At 33.8% G+C, this 21,564-nt stretch overlaps 1 protein-coding gene across 13 annotated transcripts in view; it reads right to left on the bottom strand.

Annotated features, from left to right (window-relative positions):
* The window catches only part of C2CD5 (C2 calcium dependent domain containing 5), a 67,649-nt gene that overhangs the window by 39,197 nt on the left and 6,888 nt on the right, over positions 1 to 21,564 (bottom strand). For 11 of the 13 annotated variants that reach the window (XR_009819844.1, XM_062009132.1, XM_062009173.1 and 8 more), the window contains 6 exons: positions 19,691 to 19,786; positions 19,010 to 19,165; positions 16,326 to 16,524; positions 13,586 to 13,737; positions 8,327 to 8,412; positions 2,382 to 2,490 (listed from right to left, as the gene is read on the bottom strand). Coding sequence is in view for 12 of the 13 variants with exons in the window: in XM_062009132.1 (XP_061865116.1) it covers positions 2,382 to 2,490; positions 8,327 to 8,412; positions 13,586 to 13,737; positions 16,326 to 16,524; positions 19,010 to 19,165; positions 19,691 to 19,786 (798 nt within the window). In the remaining variant the exon portion in view is untranslated. Of the gene's footprint in view, positions 1 to 2,381; positions 2,491 to 8,326; positions 8,413 to 9,361; positions 9,430 to 10,542; positions 10,738 to 13,585; positions 13,738 to 16,325; positions 16,525 to 19,009; positions 19,166 to 19,690; positions 19,787 to 21,564 lie in introns of those variants that run through there. The other 2 variants (XM_062009198.1, XM_062009192.1) reach the window with 2 other exon arrangements.

Below are 21,564 nucleotides of genomic sequence, written 5' to 3' on the forward strand. Positions count from 1 at the left end.
CTCTTTAAATAGATAGTCCTCTTTATCTGTTTTCCATTATCTCAGGCAGTTTTTATATCTATTATTTACAATAAACACATTCATCAATTTCCTGAAATTAGCAGAAGTATAGCTATCATTGAAGAAAATGCAAACTCATGCAAACCAAAACAAAATTAACCAACAGCGCCCCCAAAATCAAATTATCCAACCAAAAAACCTTTAAAAAAACCCCCAAAACTAATTCACACCTGACACGATCCAAACTGTATAAATAAGAATCCATTCTCTTTCCCTAAATTACTTGTTTCACAGATGCTGAGCTGAAAGCTACTACAAAATAATTATCTGAACATTCAGCTTTCCAGATTGATATTATTCTTAGCAATACTATTTTATACTAAAACATTATTTGGCAATTTTTAAGAAAGCCTTTAACAACAATAAAACAAGACATTTAGGCATTTGATGATTAAACAGATTTAAATTTGAAGCATTAACCTAAATATCCTACAGCATTTCTAAGAACTTCACTGAGCTGCCATAATTTCTGTCAGCATATGTAGTACTGAATGACTAGTAAAATACCTGAATTGAAACTATTCCAGTCTAGCAGTTTGTATGATCTTGTGTTACCCATAATTCCGACAAAGGCTGAGTTCAAAACAGCAAATTAGTAGATCAGTTATAGGAGCAGAATAGTGAAAAAAAACTACCAACAAGAACACAATTGACAACACCACTCCACAGGAACTGGAAAGACACAGACAGCAGAGTTAATAAGTGGCTGAAATAGAATGGAAAAAAAGGAGCATGCTATAGCAGTCTAGCACTAGGTGTGATTAAAGTGTACAGTATATAGCAATTATTGTCTTATTGGTAAGTTTTTAACCCATCTTCAAATGTTCTTTCCTCTTCTACATTTTCCTGTTAATTCGCCAGTTTGTCTCCTTTAATATTTTACAGACTTGACTCAAATGCTCAGTACAAACATTACTATCAGAAATTTTTTTCTACTCCATCTTACTTCCCATAACCATGTGCCTTCATTTCCTCTTTTGTTTTCATTGCTTTGCAATATACTGAGTTCAAAGTTTCATGCATCTTACATTCACTTGTCAGGAGCAATCTACAAGACCCTCGAAGACTATAAGGAGCCACTTAGTTGTGCAAATAGGTATCTCTTCTCTTCTTTCTTATCCTGCTTTAAGTCAGTTGGTAAAAATAAAGGACTGCATAATGCAAGAAATTGGTTTTTAAAACTTCTGAGTAAAACTGATTTTTTTTCATTTTCCCTTAAATAAAATTATCATACAGTAAATTTTGCACATATCTGTTGCAAACAGAGAAGACTAAGACTAATTTGGCAAAGAAAGGGAAGACTCACATATGAATTATACTTTGGCATTTCTCTCAATCTTGCTTCCACTGTGTAAATAAATATTAAAAGTAGGGGAAAAAACATTACTGTGTATTTACATGCTTTAAAAGAAATCCCTTAGGTTTTTTTAAATTCAAATTAAGTTTAAGTTGTTACTTTACTGAATCTTCAGATCAGCAACAATCTACCTTTCTTGCAGAGTTACTTGCCTTGGGCCACAGAAAGAAGAAAGAAAAAGGAAAAAAAAATTTTTTTTTAACTGCTTTTAAAGACGCATTTGCACAAACTTTGTTATATTACTCCTGACTAGTGCATGCAAAATCACTGCAGGTGCTACTTTTTTACTCTCTTTTATCTGCATTTTTAGACGTGCTGTTAACTCAATTTTTTTACACAGTATTTCTTGGCTTGTCTCAGGGGATATAACAAGGTCTTCAGAGGCCAAAGTCACTTAATTCTGATGTAAGAACTAGCACATGCAACATACACATGATCCAGCTGGGGTTCCCTGGTAAATATTAAATTAAAATCTTGGAAGTACTGTTCAGTATATATTTTTAAGAACAGAAACCAAGCTGTCAAGGTTTTATCAAAAGATGTTAAAAACATATATTGAACTAAACTGTAGTCATTAATCCTTAAGGATTTCAATGAGCTGAAAGTTAGAAAACATTCACAGTTAAAATCAAGTTTTCAATCTTGGCTTTGTTCAAATGGAAAACATGTATCAAATATTAATATTAAAAAAGAGTAAAATATAATTACGATCCAAATAATTCAAAGAGTTTTTACTGCAAAGTTACTGGACTCGAAGTACTTTATTGTTTCATTAACTTGTTGATACGTTTCTCACTAAAAATATACCGTCTGAATGACTAGTATTTTTCAGGCTTAAATGATTGATAACTATAGCTTTTAATATAAATTGTTAGGATAGATTTGTATTTTTTCAAATACTGACATGTTATAAAGATTACGACGACTGGACTTGGGCAAGCAAATTATTCTTACATTAACATACCAGGATTGTGAATGCGATCCAAGAGCTTCACAGACCGCGCACTGACAACACCACCAACATGGACAAGAAAGCCTGGTGGAAAGGTCGTCAAGGTAAAAAATGGAAATTCCTGTTACAATTAAAAACAAACATCAAATGACTGCTTACCAACCATTGCTGATTGACAATAAACATGCAGTGAATTGATACTTTCCCTGAAATACAAGCAAAGCAGTTACATTAGGCCAAACACGTTCTTCAGGCTTACTAAGCACTATGTAACCACACATCTTCATATACCCACAGTATAATAAAATCAGAAGTATTATACAATGTAAGAATACTTTTCCCCCACAGAGTTGTATCTCAGCACAATATTTGTGTTAGCAAAGCCTCTACTGGTCCACTTGTACGATGGCAGCTAAACAACATACTCCTACTTTCATTAGCTGACACAAAATAAAGGAAAATTTCTCACCATTTTTTGGGACTTATTGTTACAACTGACTGCAGTTTGATCCTGAAGCATTGAGCAAAACAAACTGTAGTCTGGCAAGAATAATTAATGTCTTATTACAGGAAAACACACCTAAAAAAATATTAACGTACTTTCTCTGCTTGTGTTGTAAGCTCTACATTAACAAGTAAATATTATCTTCTAGAATACAATGTACATCTTTGAAACGTAACTGTAAGTTCTTAAACTAAGAAAATACATTCCAAATTTATTTGCATAAATTAGTTTTGCCAATTCATAGTTAAAATAAGGAATTACTAAGTTTCAGCAACTACTCAAAAATAAGGTTCATACAAGAGGCAATTTAAGCAATAAGAGAAATTTTTCATGAGACGAGTGATAAAATAAATCAGTTGTATTCAAAGGAGATGAGCCCTAAATGGAAAGATTTTCTTTTCTACAGAGACATTCTAAGGAATGTCTAATATACAAGTGATAACACACTTATGGGGGAAAGGCAATAGATTTCTATTCATCAATTCTAAATGCAGAGAGGCAAAAAAAAAAAAAAGAAAAGAAAAATCATGCAATCATGGTTTGTATAGTCATGATAATTGGTTACATGGAAAAAATAAACACCACAATTTTGTATGAGAGAAAGTACAGTTCCTTTCTCACATACTTGAAGCACTTGCAACAGTACGGCTTAACTAAGCTTCTACCTAAGCAGTGTACATGCTGCAGATTAAAAGAGGATCACAGTTATTCCAGCAATACATGGCATAAAAAGTCCTATTAAACTGAAGCTCAATGTAGACTTAAAAATCAGTATGTCAGAATTCTTACCACCGTTGTTAACAGAACTCTTACAACTTTTAAAAGGCCCTACAACTTCAAGATTTTCATTTGGTGTTTAATTTCACAATTAAGATGCAAATTTTGAATCAGTAACCACAGTATCAACAGAAGCAAAAAATCCCTCACAAAAACTAACAAAAGAACCCGATTTAAAAAAAAAAAAAAACACCAAAATTTGTAGTTGTGTCCTATTATACATTAAAAAAGCAGGAAGACTTCACCACAGACTCTGTAAATCTGCTTGACTAATCCATCTTCAGGAGCACTGCTGGAGAGAAAAAGACTACCTCAAGAAAGTTCTGACAGATCAAAGAGCTTTGCAGGTTATCAGAATAATCAGAAACCTCTGATTACAAAACAGTCTAAACTCCTTTTCTGTATGTTTTTCAGGTCAAAAAAAGGAAAAAAAAAAAAAAAGCAATGTCAATACTTTGTTAGAATTCTCTTTCCCTGTGGCTCTGTAATATCAATTGTTCAGTTATTCACAAGCACAATGAAAATATTTGTCCCTGTGTAATTCTATGATGCTCATTCTGTGTAATTTATTATTTAAACATATAACATACATATTCGGTCTGTCCTTTGAATATAGTTATCCCACATTAATGACATTAAAAATAGTTTTTCCAGAACTATAGGAATCAGTCTACTGCATTGTCCATTTATATGAAATTCCATTAAGCCTATGCTATATTTATCATAGAATCATAGAACTGTAGGGGTCGGAAGGGACCTTTAGAGATCATCTAGTCCAACCCTCCTGTCAAAGCAGGTCCATCTAGATCAGATCACACAGGAACACATCCAAGTGCGTTTTGAAGACCTCCAGAGAAGGAGAGTCCTCATCCTCCCTGGGCAGCCTGCATCAGGGCTCTGTTACATATATGTATGTATATTTAATACATACATACATACATATGTGTATATATATATACTCACAATTACATTGTGCTAAACCAGTATGTAGCCAACAAAGTGAAGAATACTCCATGCTCTAAAGCATAAGAAAATGTCATGCTTTTTAACCTATATGGAGATTCATAAATTACTTTCAGTTTTTGTTCATTTTCATATGGCTCTGTACTGCAAGTAATTTTAACACGCTCTGACTTCCAGTTTCCCTGATTCCCTACAGCATCAACTAGGGATAAAACTTTGAAGTTATAACATTGTTTTATCTCAATATATTGACACTTGGAGTCTGTATTATGATACAGACTAAAATTAGGACTGTATCCTATCAGTTAATTTCAGGTATAGACAGTATAACCAACTGTCTGAACCATTCAGATGTCCTCCTACTCCATTAACAATGTTTTGCTCCTTCTGATACAGATGGAATTCCATCACTTCATCATCACTTTTTTCTCCTTTTTCTTTTCTTAAGCTCATTTAGAAGTTTTGGGTGTTTTACCATTATATCACTTGAACACAACTTCCAGTCTCAGTTACATGCGCTAATCTGTAATACTTCAAAATTATAAAGCTACACTTATTGCCTGGAAACCAGAGATTCCATAAGAACCAGATGCAGTGTTTCTATATTACAAATCTCGTCTATTACAGCAATTTGCAAAGGACTACATTTATACCAAGGTGATACAAGCATGTGTATCCCATGTGTGAGATGACATAATGACAAAGTTTCCAAGCTACAACTGATGATGGTCAATCATTTTAACAATACCAATTCACTACACCAGTTCAGTCATTGACCACACAGACCTTGACAGAACTGTCACTGGTTTAATCCTTGCAACTACACAGATTTTATAGGTGGCATTTGGGGAAATTTTGATAAGGTTATAATAAAATCATCATAAATATGTGCTTAACATGATGTTTTAAAATGTTTGTGTATACACATACATGTATTGCTAGTACTCTTTTTTAACTACACTTCATACAAACACAAAATAATGAAAAAGCACACAGAACAAGGCTAAACACACGTGTAATTTGGTGTTAGCGTCAGCTGAAGCAGTTCTCAGATTTCCTTCCAGCCATTCACTCATTCACATCATTGTACCCCTCCCTCAGCTAAAGCTCCAAATGCTCGAGTACATTCATAGAGCTTTTGGGGCTGAACCAGAGCAAGGACCCAGTCCACATTAAAATACTGTTGATTTCCAGGTTGAATTATTTTTATTCTAAGCACATTTTCTGTTCCATCTCACAAGATGGCTCAACAACCTTACAATTTTTTGTCAACTGAATTGAGAGGATGGGCTGGATAGTAATAAGAATTCGCTGGAAAGAAAAGTTGCTTAAGTCAGCAGTTCAGCCAAAAGAATCACACAGAGAACTGCACTCTAACACAACAGTTATCTAGCAGTGCTCTTCAGAGATGAAGATCAATAGATCTCCATTTTGAAATGGCAGCAGTAAAGATCTCTCAAGCACTTGCAGAATGCAAAAGTGGAGGAATAAAACAGCATTTGTCCAAGTTGTGGTTAACAGATACAAAATACCATCAAGAGTAGCATTTGGTCATCTTTACAAAAACATAGGCTAATTTTCTGTCAGTAATCTCAATTTTTCCCACTGATGGAAACACAAACACATACATTTATAGATAAAAATATATACAAAGATAGCTATGCTATAGTTATACTTGCTATCAACAAGTAACCTGTGAATTGATAAAAATATATTAATGTACAACATAACATCTGAGTTTTCCACAGCTGGTGTATTTTTCCAGAAGAAAATGGGCAATGTTAGCCTTCCAACAAATTCTGTTCTGTTTGCAGTTAGGATTATAAAAGTAACACATTAAAACCACATTTTTTATTTAAAAAAAAGCTGTGGAGACATCCAGTTAAATGAACTGGTTTTCATTTGCCTTAGCATTACCATACACCCAAATAAACTGTCTTAAGACTCAAAAGAACTTACTATATACCTAAGACATGTGACAATATATCATAGGTATTGAATTTATTCTTTGTTTTCCCACCTAAGTGCTACCATAACCAAACCAGACAAGTAACTAGAGTGCACTTACTAAACCAGACAAAATAACTTCAGTATTATCCATTCTAGTTAAGTAACATGCATTCGAGGTAATCGTAGTAAAAACACATATTAAATTCTGAGAAACACAGTACTGAATACATTTTTATATCAATTAACAAGTCTGCATGCTTTGCTACTTCATCAAAAACAGACTTTACATGTTTCCATCCCATTTTATAGTATTTTTTTTTCCATTAGACTATATAGAGGCATTATCAAAGCAATGTGCAAGAATTCAAGCTCTAAAAATGTATTAAAAGCTCTTCATTTTAATGTTTTTATCATTTTTAAAAGCTTCCTAAGGAAATAAAAGGTCAGGCATGAAATGTCTGAAATGCTACCAAAACCAAATGCAAAGAGATAAAAGGTTCTTTTGAAAGCTTTTTTTTCCCCCAAATTAAGACATTAAAAGCAAAAAGTCATTGTTTGTAACTGAAGAGAAATAAAAATTTTGAACTGAAATGTATCAACATGCAAAACACTAAGCCAACCTGAAAAATGGTCTTAAAAAAATAGCAGAAGAAATATTTTTTAAATCCTGCATAAACAAGATTACAAAGTTATCTGAAAAATCTCACAAAAAAGAAAAAATAAAAATAATTAAAGTAATTGTTGAGAAAGCCTCACTACAAAAAAAAAGGGTTACAAAAAGAATCACACAATGTTTTGGAACATACCCGCCTTCTACAGAACCTATGAGGCGATCCTCCCTTAGCAACAGATAACACAAAAAATGAGAAGAGAATCATCCACTTACTCAAAATAGTAGCTATTAACTTACATGTCACAGATGTACCTGATTTCATTTCAACAAATGCATGTGGTTCTATGTACGTAGTTCAAGTAGTCAGAAATCGTAATTAAACCAGGAAAACATACACATTTACTCTTTCAAGACATCATACTAATAATGTTTCAAAAAAGGCTGAATATAACCTCTTTTTTTTTTTAGACAAGTTGCAAGGACTCATTACAAAACTTAACCAAATAATTAAAAGTACTTTATTATTATACAGTCTATTCAGCATAATTACAGGTGGCATTTTTAGACCTTCAGAAGTTCTTCAAAAAGCTGTAAATCTATAGAGCCCTTGTATGCTTGGGAACAGGTTTAGGTTAAAGTCACCACTTTTTTAAATGCTACATGCACACCATTTCACGTAGTAAAATGAAGGCTATATTATACACCAACTCTATTTTTCAAAACTGAAAGTTTTCGCAATTATAAATGGGATTTTCACCTTGTTTAAAATTACTCCAATGTTTCTGAATTTGGCTTCTGTAAAAACTTAACTGTCCATGATGGTGAAGTATGAAACTTATCCATGCATCAGTAAACTCAGAGGTTAAACAACAGTAATTTTTTCCTGTAACTCTTTACAAAATGAATTGTATTCACTTGGGCACTGTGCACATTACAGTTACTTGATCCACTTTTCTTAATGTTTTAGTAATATATTAAAATTAAATTACTTTCTCTATAAAAGGGCTTTTAAACATTCAACATTTGCTATTAAGTCTTCAGACTTAAAAAATACAGGTATTTTTAAATAGAAAGTAACTGGAAACATAACTTACTACGAGCTAAATTTTCACTTTAGTAGATCAGAAATATAAGTATAAAATGCCTTACCCTTTGTTCCAGAGCTGACTGAGTCTGTTGTCTTAAAAGGGTTTTAAATGGCCCCCCTTCTTTTCCAGCACTCCCACTGCCCATTCCTGAAGAGTACCAGTACAAATGACATTCAAATAAACATATATTATAATTTGCAATCAAAACCATATTTTTTAAAATACATAAAACAATCAAATTATCTTGATAATATTAATTATCGGGAGGAAACGCTGAGCATCACAGCATTAATTAAGGAGAAAGGCAGAGTATTTTGGGGCTTGGCTTTCACATGACTAGCAGTGGTTTTTTGGCATTTGGGCAAAACTCTAAGATCTTTTTCTGCTTTCAACTTGAACTAAAAAAAACAACTTAAAAACACAAAGATCTGGGTTTGCAATTCTTTCCTATGATAAATATAAGGGTTTTGCTACTGCTGGGAGTTTTGCCTATGATTTCAATCTAGGTCTACCTTATCTGCTTTTCACAGAAAGCTTCTAACCAATCAGATTTTCAGCCCTTACCAAACCAGGTGCAAAGTTAGAATTAATTCCACACTACTAGGTTATAGCCATATATCTCTCTATTAGTGAACTATCTCTCTCTACTATCATTCTCCATTTTAGAAAATAATAAAATTCGGCTTCCTGAGATTAACTAAATCATCTTTCCTAACCACTGAGAAACAACTGTATGTATAGCTACAGGAGTAAGGACTACTGCTCAGCACTTAAAATTGACACACTTCTTTGATTACTATGTTTGCACACATATAACCTGCAGATAATCAGTAAATAAAAATAAGGAACAAACTCCAATTTTGCAAAATATAGGTAATTCCCTCTCTTTATTTAATAGATTTTATTCCTATTCACACCTTCCAATACAAGAGCTTTTCTGAAGAGATGGAAAGTTTACCACATATACAATAATCTTCATTATCAAATTACCTGTTATCAAGGAATTATACTCTTAACCAAGTTTGTCGAGGTGCAGGTTATATGTATGACAGTTATTTACAGTTAAAAATCACAAAAGTAAAAAATAAACACATACCAAGATTGTGTTTTTCCTAAAGTAAACACAATGCTGGTGAATCAGATTCTCTTGGTAACATTTCACGCCTAAAAACATACTATCATTGGTATTTCTTGTACCTAAAACCATCAATGCTAACTTGAGCAAGCAAAAATAAACACCTAAGTTATATAGGAAAGCACAGGATAAAGAATTTTTTAGTGTCAGGAGCAAGATGAAATAAAACACCACAGTGTAAACAGCTATGAATGAAGCCAAGATTTTCTTTTACAGAATTTATAACCTATTAAATATAACAATTCCTTGATTTTTCTTCTGATCATGTATCTAATAAACATGAATGAGATTGTACATACACATCAAAGTGCAGATATTTGTTTTAACAAAATACTGGGAGATCTAGGAATACTATCAGACATAGTTATGTTAATCAATTCCTAACAAAATTACTAGGCTATTATTATCATCATATAATTACATATAAAAATGCTATTATTTTTAGAAATTATTTTTAGCTGTTCTTGGATAAGGAAACAAAAATATTAGCATCAGTATAGTCCCATTAAACAAGGTTGAATTCCTTTTACTATTTTTCATTGAGTCTAAAACGTCATTGTCAAGGACTATACGATATTAAATACAAACAAACATACCATAAATACTGGACAAAAAAAAAGGTAGTAATAAGTATTTAATTTAAATCTATGAAAATAATGCATGTCAATGAAATGGAAAAGGAGGCAGTACAAACAAAAAGTTTGTAGGAGCTTTGCTTAAAGTATTAAAGAGTAGACTTGCTAGCCTTCTGATAGCCGTTACTTCAACAATTTATGAATTAATTAATGAGCAAGTGCTTGTTCCATGCAAAATATAGGAACAATGAAGTGAAGAGAATGAGGGGGATTAAAAAACCAAGTACACTATTTTAGTCCAATTACCAAAGGAAACTTTGTGAGGGAAAAAGAGACAGTTATGTAGCATAAAATACATTTCAAAATCTGTAGGAAGTTCTGAAGCAGTTTCAAGCTTCTAGGGCAGAGGCGAGAAATGGTACAAATAGTCATGTAGCCAACAGTTTTCAGAGGCTAATGGAACAAAAGCAGAGGGTTATAGAAGGCTACGTGTTAAATGCCCCCATATCAAATAACAACAACATTTTCTTAAAGTCTGTTTAAAAGGCTATAATAGATTGATCCTACCAGAAGCAGCCAGAAGCAGCTCTTCAGTGAAAGAAACACTTTTCCTCAGAACAACTGGGCTGACATGGCTAGAGTGTAGAGGGTTAAGGCTAGACCCCGAGAGGAGGAGACAGGACTTTTTAAGATGTGGGGAATCACAAGAGAGTGTAGGGGAGCTGGGAAACAGGAAAATCCTAGGTCCCTGTGGGGAAGGTGCTGTGGAGGAAAGTAATAGAGACAAAGAGATGTAGATTCAGAAGATGACTAAAGAAACAGATGGAAGAAATCAAAATGAAGCTTTTTTTTTTCTCCAATTGAATCAGCACTTGCTACTAAATTATTTCTCGACATACAAAGAAATGGAATGACAACAGAGTTCCACAATGTGAATGAGAAGCATATTCTCAAAAATCAACCTGATCAACTTCGTTTTGAAATTATTTTCTTTTAAAGTCATGTAACAGAACAGTTATTTTAAAATTTATACAAAATTTGATAACAAATACTATGGAGTAATAGATAAATAACACACTCTTCACACACTTAATCTGATTATTTTCATTATTTTGGTATTAAAAGTTACTTTGTAGAGAAGTCATGGATTTGTTTTATAATTTTTAGAGTAATGAAACTTGAACAATTCTAAGTTCTCACAAACAAAAGGAGTTCTCACCTTCTCAATTTCCTCCAAACATATACTAATTCACATCAAAACATACTACCTGATCAAAATATGTCATGCTTTTTGTCAGCTTGATGTTGTTAGCTTGCAGTGGCATAAAATGTATCACAATTCGGAGAAGTCTAACTTCAAGCCAAAAGAATCTTTTTCAGCACAGAATAATTCCTGCTCATATTTAGACCAGATATAAACTAGAATGTACATCACAAACACAACTGTATTTTACAAAAGACATTGAGATAGTAATCTTCCAATTTGGAGCTACTGAAAACTAGATGCTTAAGTGGATCCAAATTTTGGTCTTCCCTATTTATTTATATTGTGAAACTGTGTTATGTGCACTCTTTTTCCAGGTTAGTCTCCACCTCAGACACGTGAATACACTAGTAATCTGACTGAGAAATAAACAGGAATGTAATGTACTGCAGAAAAATCAGGAAAAAAACCCCCTTTATTTATTACATCAGCCAATGTGCATAATGACTATCTCAAATTTGGCAAGATATTTGCATCTTTTTAAAATAAAAAAAATAAACCAGTAACACTGAAATATGCAAACTTATTAACAGTCTTAGGAAATGAGAACAGAGCTCTGAACATATACAGTGAATTGTTAAAAGAAACATACTGAATTTGGTATTATGGAAGTACCTTCTACACATCAGTAAATTTTTGGTACAAGGTAAAAAAGTGACTCAAAAGATATGCTCTTTTTAGGCTATCAAGATTCAAAACCTAATATGTCACACCAAGATACTGATTTTTTTAAATGCAGCTAGCAAATCCTCTTAAGACAAGTCTCCACAGATGAGTCAAAAGCTGCTAAAACAACAGTGCTAGTAAGCAAAACAATGCCCACTATTAGCTTTAATACTAAAAAGATGGCTAAAAAAAAAAAAAAATCTTTATATACTTCAAAAATCCATAAAAACAGGAGGTCCCAATTTGTTTAAGTTCTGAATGAACTGACTATAGATGAGATGACCCATCCACCCCCATAACATTGTCAGCAAAGAATCAAGGTTGCTGCTTCAAAAACTTAATAAATTCACAGTAAGTTCCTACTTTGCAAAAGTCAGAACATTTACATCTATAAACGTGTTACATTTAAATCCTTTAAACAATATGATCCTTACCACGGAAAATCTGATTAAAACAAACAGGTTTTCAAATATTCAGTAAACCTAACACATGAATTTGTGTCATAAGCATTCAGTTGTATTCATAGGTCTTTTAAACAAGTGACAACCGTAAGTTATCCACAGAACAGTCATCATTTACAGAGAGATCAATTTTTAAAAAGTACATGTTTTAAAATGCACTGCTTAAAAAAGGGACAAAGAAGAAGGAGGTAGCAAGTACTAGGACAGACAACTTCCTTCTTGGGAACATGTTTTTGTACAGACACCTAGGGAATAAATTGGGCAAAATATTTTATATAACTGCATTTGAATGGAACATTTAACTATCTCCTTGGAAAAAAGTCTTGAAAGGGATGCTATCAAGTAAAATTGAATCAATTACTTTCAATAGGCTTTAAAATTGTCTAGATTCGATGGAGACACGAATGTTCTGAGCTTCAAATACCTCAATTTAAAACATCATTTAAAAAGCAACTTAACTTTTTTAAACAATTCTCCAAAACGTTTCGCCCTACAGTGGCTAAACTTAGAGCACTGGTCACGTAATGGATAATAAACAGGTAAAAATTCTTTGAGTTGTGCTGATAATATTACTGATACTATCCTAACCACAGACTAAAAGGCAAGGAGTGAGGAAACAAGTTGAAGAAATTATGATAGACCAAAGGAGAAAGAAAATTGTTTTTTGAAGATGGCTGAAGTACAAGCTACTTTCAAAATTTATATGGTGTTTGTAAAGCCATTTCCATATACCAAGGAGAATAAAAAGAGAGCAGTTGTTGTATTTCTAGTATTGCATTTGCAAAAAGCTGTTAAAAAATCACAGAGGAATGTATACAGTATACTTAAGAGAACTAGACATTAGACTTGAAGACTGCACAGGGTTTAGTAATACTGTCCTTAACATATTGTGGTGAGAAATGTACTCGCATGATTTCTGATGAAATGGAGGAAATAAGGAAAAAGCAATGACTTAGGATTCCCTTAATGTTCTGATATGTTTTATTTCAACCTGAATACACTTGTGTTACAAATGTCCCTTTTATTCAGAATAGAGGAGATATAGGCAGGATTTAAATTTCCACCCTACACAAACCCTTCAGGCTTGAGGTGTACTATCTGAAGTCTCCAAGTTCCACATCATTTTGATAACTTAAATGTCAAAAAATCAAGAAGGGGTTGAATGAAAATATAAAAAGATAAACACAAACGAAACAAAAAGTGGGTGGAAGCGCCTTACCAGTTTTGGGTGTCAAACTCAAATCTGTGTCAGAAGAAGAGGACTGTCGACTGTAGGACTTGGAAGGTGAAAAGGAATAGGTTTGGTTTTTCAGAGGGGTGGAGGGTCCTGATGAATGAGTATTGGGATTGGGATCTTCATTGAAGGGAATCCTGCCAGAAGAAGGTGGAAACATATTCAGAAATCCTGTGCCAAAGGACCTGGCTGACAGCAGCATGATCCATACACCAGGATGGGATTGGGGCAGGGCCAGCAGCTATTCCTTAGGTGCGAGACTGGGGATGAGGCCAGAGGCAAAGAAATGCTGTTTTACCCGTTCAGCATTCTCCAGATAGATGCTGATAATCTAGAATGAATCACTTAAGCCAAATGAAAGGCATGAGATGTAACCAAAAAAAATCATATATATGCAAAAGAAAAAACTGAAAATAGTTTATGGCTTAAAAATCTGGTCAAATATACAATGCTTGAGTTAGTTTAATAAAGAAAAAATGATTTCAAATTATATTTGTGTTTATACATGTTCATAGATTTATGTATATACACACATACGTGTTTTAAAGGGGAAAAAAAAATGTTTCCTTATCCCATAGCATCAGCACATGCCACAGCTAAAAACAGAGCAGCGTAGAATCTTTGTGGGAGCAACTATATTGACAAGCAGTTTACTTATGCACAGATTGACTTACCTGCTCTCTAAAACCATCTCTTCCACAAATGGCACGTGCTCTTCCTATAACCATTTTAAAATCTAAATATCATAGCTGAATTACACTTGAAAGTTATCATGAACTCCAATCAAAACATGATTTCTTCCAATGACTGTAAAATAGTGAATGTTCCCAGATACATAATTTATTTTTTACTTAATTTCTTAGGAAGAAAGTATGTTAAAAAGAAACGAAGAGCGCTGTTTTGTGGAAGAGATTTCAATGCACTTTCAAGAAACTATTGCCTTTGTTTCAGCAGCTGCACACAGAGTAGTTCTTCACTGACAAAAGAAGATGTCTCCATGAGAATATGAGGGAGAAAAGATGGGTGGTACCTGCCTACACTGCCTGCCTGCCTGAACTTTGCGACCACTGTGCCTGTGGCCTGCCTCTCCCCAGCTCTTGAGTCTGAGCAGTCTCGTACCAGTGTAGATGAGAGTGGGAACAGACACAGAGAAGTTCTGAGTAAGTCGTGAGCCAGTAGCAGTGTGAATTGGGCTGTTGTGAGTCGAGCGGCATCCATGGCTTGGCGGATGAACCAGCGGAGACCTGAGAGAATTTGCAGCCAAGGCGGAAGAAAAGAAAACAATACATACAAATAGGTTGCAAAGTTATGTTATAAAGGATTTCAGGGAAGTTTAGCTAGAGGAGATCTCTTACTTTAAGCAGATTCTAAGAATTTAAATTCCTAGCATGCAAGAGTCCAGATGAAATAAAGAGAAAGGAACAGCTTAAGCAAGGGCTTGTGAATGCGTAATTGATCCTTTGGCAACAGGACATCAAGTTAGTAAAGCCAAGAATAAGAAGTATTAGTTGATTTTGCTGGCTTTGAGAAAGATTCCTGTTCTTTGGATTGCAAAACAATGATTCTGACAATACCCACCACCAAGCTCAACATGGATTATTTGGGCAGGGGAATTTCAACGTTTTACCTAGAGTGAAAGCTACTGATTTATTTATTAATGCTTTTAAAGTTGGTAGCTATAAGGTCCACCTTTTTTTTCTTTTTTCTCTTTTTTTTTTTTTAATAATCACTGTTGTTTTATACTGCATTGTATCCAGAAGCTATTTTGATGGCAAGTTTTAAAACTCAAGATAAGTTAAACAAGCTGTGATCTGAAATAGAAACCAGTAATTTTGAGAAGTCAGAGTATACTGATGTCTGCATGACAAAAATGCCTAATTACTATTGTAGTGACACAAAAGTTGAATTTCATCAAAATGGCTACTTAATACCTCTGGAAACACAGTATAAGCAGTATACTTTTTGGTGCTGTATTTTCCTGCCAGAAATTGGATAGTCCCACCAAACATAAAATAAAGAATTTATCCAATTAACAAAGCAGTAATAATTTGAAGAAGACTTTTTTCCTATTAATTTGTATGCACATTACAAAACTGTGTTTAAACTGTGTTTAGTGCTGCAGTAGATATAAAAGATGAAGAAATTCTACTTCTCACAATAAAAAGTTTTCTCTGGAAGTACAGTTTAAGTCTACCTGTTTTTCAGTAGTCCTACTTGTTTTGCAACAGTAAAAAGCAAAGCACACGAGACAGAGACTACCTCAGAGTCTTTTTCTAAATCACTGACAGAACTGCTTGAATTCAAAATTTATCTTTTCTTACATTCTCAGTATAAACAGTCAAATCTGACTGCACTGAACTTGGAAAACCTCAAACAGAATATATGTTGAAAGAAGTCCTAACAAAAATGTTTACTGTACAATCACAGAGTCAAGCAGAACTAATTATTAGTTAGGAAATTGTTGGATCACAACCCAAGGATACACAATACCTTTGCTATTAAATTTTAAAAAGTCATATTATGTAAGGATTATCACTCCAGCTTCTAAAGAAACAACGTGAAGTAATCCAATCTAAAACATTTCAAAATTGTGGAATATAAACTGAGTCACAGACAAAAGTAAAACAAATTCTGGGGAAAAAAAGAAATCACATTGGTTATGTAAAACTGAATGAGTATGAAAAGATGAAACTTGTTTCCCTAGAAACTATTAATTCATACTTACTCCTTCATTTCTTTGGATGGGGAGTTACATGCAGGTAAAAATGCTGATGTGTTACTTAATTTATCCAATGTGCAGGCTGTTCCTATGGCTCGGACTACTAGTCCAGACTCTCCCTCCAAATCAAAACACTGCAAATAACCAACAACAGCATTTCCTCTCATTTCAAGCACCTTCAAGCCAATCTTCCTTTGCAATTCACCTACAAAACAAGAGGTAAAGTGCTCATAATTGCAGCAAATTTTCCCTACTCACTTTCATGGTCTTTGGCTTCTGATTTCAGAATCATCAACCAAATTAGTAAAACAGATAACAGATCCAACCTTACATAATTATGCCAAGCAGCTGGTCACAACTTCAGGCTCCTGTAACATAGCGTGATATTCGTAATTCACACAGCCTTTTTCCCATTTTTCCCCTGATCTATTCTGATTGCCAAAACATCATAATATTTCAGACTTTCTGGTAACATTTTAATTAGGTTTTTTCTTTTTACATTTTTAGAGAGAGAAAGAGATGGTCACGATGTGTGCTAGAACACACTCAAGTTTCTAAATACTCCTTCATACAGTTCAGAACAACACAACATCTCTGAAATCGTTGTGGACAGGCATCTACAATTTTTTATTTACAAACTTATTTAAGCATCTTTCAACCTTTCAACACTTTTTAAACTACTATGGTTTAATATGGTAGCCCCAGGTACAAAATGCAACACTGAATAAACAAAAACTAATATCAAAATATGCCACTCTCACTGTAAACAAAAGACTGCCACTTCTCTGCTTTTAACTGCACACAAAGACTGAAAGACTGTAAGACAGTAGACGCTTACTTAGCAGGATGTTTAAAAAAAAAGTTCATTGATCTATGTAGCTACATAGCCTTGGTAACAGTAGATGGAAAACGTAATGTCTCTTCTGATGACAATGAAAGATTTTTTAAATGCTCTGTTAAAAAAAGTGAAATGACCTCACTGTGACAGAGGACAGTCTAACAGCTACAATGTCAATGATGTTAAGAAATCAAGCTTAGTTCTGCTTGTTAGAATCTTGGTTTTAAGGTTACCAAACATGTTCTTATTGTAAATTTCTTTATAGAGGCTGAAATTATGCCTGTAAGTCTGTAAGACTGAAGTAGAGCATTAACGTTTCTAGCTGAGTGAAAACTGCTACGCATTCCATTCAAGACAAGACTGAGATTGATTTCTTTTTTTACATAAACAACACACAATACAACACATATCTATGATTCAGACTGGGTCATTCTCAGAAGTTACAGATTTCTTCAGATTTCTTTAGTTGTGTTCACCAGTAACAATGATTGGAACATGAATCAGTAACAATGATTGCAATGTGAAGCATTATATAACATGACATGAAGCAATATTGCTAGTCTTTTGTGTTTTTCCCTCTTAACTACTGCCATTAATCCTAATGAAATCTAGAATGCTTCCACATATGCTATTTCACTTTCACTATTTATGCAAGGCAAAAGATATGCAAATGTTAATCCTGTAAACTAACATACCAGTGGAGCTATATTAAAAACCTCATAAAAAGTGAATTCAGGTCAGTTATGACAATATTGGGTTTTCACTTTTTTCTTCAAAATACACTAACTTTCCTAACCAAGATACTGAGAAAAAACTCCATGGACTCTCTTATGCTGCCCAACACTAAAGATCTCCATACATACTTTCAGAACTTGACATATTTTTTTCTTTAGTATCTTCCTTAAAATGCAACTGTATCTACAAGAAACCTGACCACATTAAGAGCCCATTAGAGAACTGAAAGCACAGCTTATCATTCTAGTGGCCATTTTTCGTGACCTCTTTGTATTCCTTACACCTTAAATATTGTCCATCTCACTCATCTTAGTGTGAAAGTTCTCTAGAGTAGGAGTGCTTTGTTCTGTTCCACTGGTACTGAAACAGGATCTTGGTTCACAACTCCTGTCAATACTGTGAAGACATCAATTAATTCTAACCACTGGTCTCTCCAGAAACTGCGGGTGTATCCTGCACAATCACAGAATGGTAGGTGTTGGAAGGGTCCTCTAAAGATCATCTAGTTCAACCCTCCTGCTAAAGCACGTAGTCCACCTAGATCAGGTCACTCAGGAATGCATCCAGGCAGGTTTTGAAAACCTCCAGGGAAGGAGATTCCAAAACCTCCCTGGGTAGCCTGTGCCAGCACTCGATGCAAAGCAATACAGAAGTATGTTCCAGAAGCAATTAATCAATCTTGACTTCAAAAAGATGGGATGAGTAAGAAAAGTATTAATACACAATGCATATGAGATGGTGTGTATTTGTTCTCATTCTTCCAATTACTTCAAAGAAGGTGGAGCGGTTTATTATTTTAATGGAGTCAGAAACTAGCAATACTACTCATACGGCTTAAAAACACCTTCAAGGAAGTTTTGCATGCTTGACTTTGCTAAAAAACAACAATTTACACAGGAGAATGGCCTCACTGTAAAGGAAAAAAAAAAAAGTCAGCCATACTGGCCATCAGTTAGGACAACAGAACCTTCAGAAACAGAAGATACTGTGAACTGAAAAAGTAAACATAATTAATACCAAAAAAATCAAACACAATCTTTTCTTAAACATGTTATAGATTTAAATGGTGAATAATTTTTAAAGCAGTAATAATCATTACAGCCTACATGTTTAATACCTGACATGAGTGAAATAAGTCTTTGTCTAGCCTCATTTGATGCTCTTGGTGTACGAATTCGATCTATCCACTGGTACTCTGGGTCTTCATTAACTACAAGCTCTTCCACAAATCCATGAATTATTACTGCTCTGTAACACTTAGGAATAGATGTAGCTGTGAAAAAAAAAAAAAAAAAAGACAAATACGTAAGGCATAAATATGTAAGTCTATGAGCCAAGAATTGTGAACAATTCCAGAAAGTAATTCATGTGACTGTCTGTTAAAATGTGGATGTACCCAAACGGTTTTGTTCTGGGAGACCTTGGAACACTAAAAAGATAACTGTCAAGTGTATCAGTTACAGCATGTACCATTACGAACTTCTTCCATTTTGTGCCTCTTAAACAGGATATACACCCAAAGTAACACAATGTGCATATGCACACGCACTGAAATGCAACTAACAAAGATCAGGGAGGAAAAAAAAAAGTTATTTACATTGTTTTGAAATATGAACAGTAAAAATCCTGTTTTTAGAAAAAGCAAGCTAAACAATTTTCTGCATTTTCTACTGGCTTCAATGTAATCTCCACTGGGCTTATGCAATGAGCTGATGAAAGAAGAAAAATTGACAGAATAGATAAAGAAAATAAGTGAGGAGGTATTTCTTGTTCAAATAACCCTTTTTCCTCTACTTACTGCAAAAAAACTTGACTCCACAGGATGACTGTCTAAATCTGTTTAAATCATTGAAGAGATCTACTTTCACCACCACATTGATCTCCCCACGTATACCTATCAATACAAAAATATAAAAAATTAGATGCTATATCAGAACCAAACACAAAACTAGCCCTATTAATCACACCCTCTTATTAGTAATTAATGCATAGCAGGCACTTCATGTATCAATTCCAGTGTGGGCCAGAGTAGCAGGAAGACACCTCCTCGCCTCTCAGGTCTGCTGCAGAGATGCCATCTCAGAGGAAGTTTCTAGTTCTGCCAAGTCTTTGAGACTGATGTTATGCAAAGAACAGTCGTCAACTGCCTGCTGCGCCAAACTGGACTTTAGAAGATGGGACTGGGAAAAGAGAAGCCACCTGCCACAGCATTGGCCTCTGCTGCAGTGTGCAAGTGCGCTCTCTGCTTTTTTGCCCTATATTATCAATACAGGAAGAGCACATCTAAGCACCATGACTGTCCCAAGATATCTTTAGCACAGGAGGTCAAAAGCACTAACTTTGGGTATACATGCCTTGAAAGTGAAGCCCTCTCCACATCAAAAAGCTTTGAGCAACCAAAAAGCTTTTACAATCTTCTCTCTGAATAGTTTCAAAATTGCAATAAAGCTGCTCTCTGAAGTTCAACCCAGTAAGAAAATATATGATTCTTTCCAGAACCACAAAGTGGCATAGTAAACATTTGTAAAATATTTTTGAGTATGAGAAGAAATACATAAAAATAAAGTATTTCAGACTTTTTAGATAAAGCTTGACTTTTGGTCACAATTAAACTGTACTAATAATGGAATATTTGTTCAGCATTTAACCATTCCTTTTTTGTTTTTCTACTTTACTCTTCTGAGCTTCTTCTTTTTCCCCACCCAGTAAAAAAATCATTTCACATGTTACAGGTTCTGACATATTGAGGACTACATTTCTTGAGAAGTCTGATCTCTAGTGTCTTCAGAAGCCTTTATCACACAAGCATATGACACTCAAACAAAAGCATTAGATTTGTAGATTGACTCTGATATCATTGCAATAAAGTCATCTCGATCTATCTTCTGAAATGTCCATAGAAAGAAGCCTTCAGTTACCATAACAGAAAGTGCCTCAGGTTCATGTATTTAAACAAAGAATCATTTTGAGGTACAACAAAAATCCCAAAACTTGTTAAAATAAAATTTTATGAACATTATACTGATTTTTAAGGAAGCATCAATTATTCTCTGCCAAGGATGAAGGTAATGAGAATCTACTCCTATGAACATGAAAATAGAAGAATTATAATTTTACATAAATAGAAAAAAAGCTGTGAAATACTAACAGATCTAGAAAAATATATAGGAAACCAATTCTCCCTGACATACAAATTGTACATATCCTGAGTCAAGTGTTCATCTATATTAACTTCAAGGAAAATGTACAATGGGCAAATGTTAATAGCACAAAAGGGTAACAAAAATATATACGATATTTAAAAAAAAAAAAATCTCTTCATTGTAACTGTTTTAAATGTAAAAAATACTTTCCATCAGTTATTATTAAAATCTAATAAATACCATTAATCATTTCCCCAAAATTATTTAAAATTAGCTTTTGAAATAGTTTGGTCATTTAATTTATACTGAATGAGTAAGAGTGGTAATGACAACCACACAGCTGTAAACTGACCTTTGACCTTCTGGGACAAAAGCTGTTTATCATTAAAATTAACCGCAAAAATATCATTAACTTAATTTTCTCATACCTGCAAGATATTCTAATGAAATCTACCGAGAACTAAGAGTACTCTCTGCAGGGAAAAGGAATTTCATCCTGTACTTTCTGTTGAAGATATGTCACGTGCTG

Source organism: Colius striatus, chromosome 1, assembly GCF_028858725.1.
Source record: "Colius striatus isolate bColStr4 chromosome 1, bColStr4.1.hap1, whole genome shotgun sequence".
NCBI classification, from domain to species: Eukaryota; Metazoa; Chordata; class Aves; order Coliiformes; family Coliidae; genus Colius; species Colius striatus.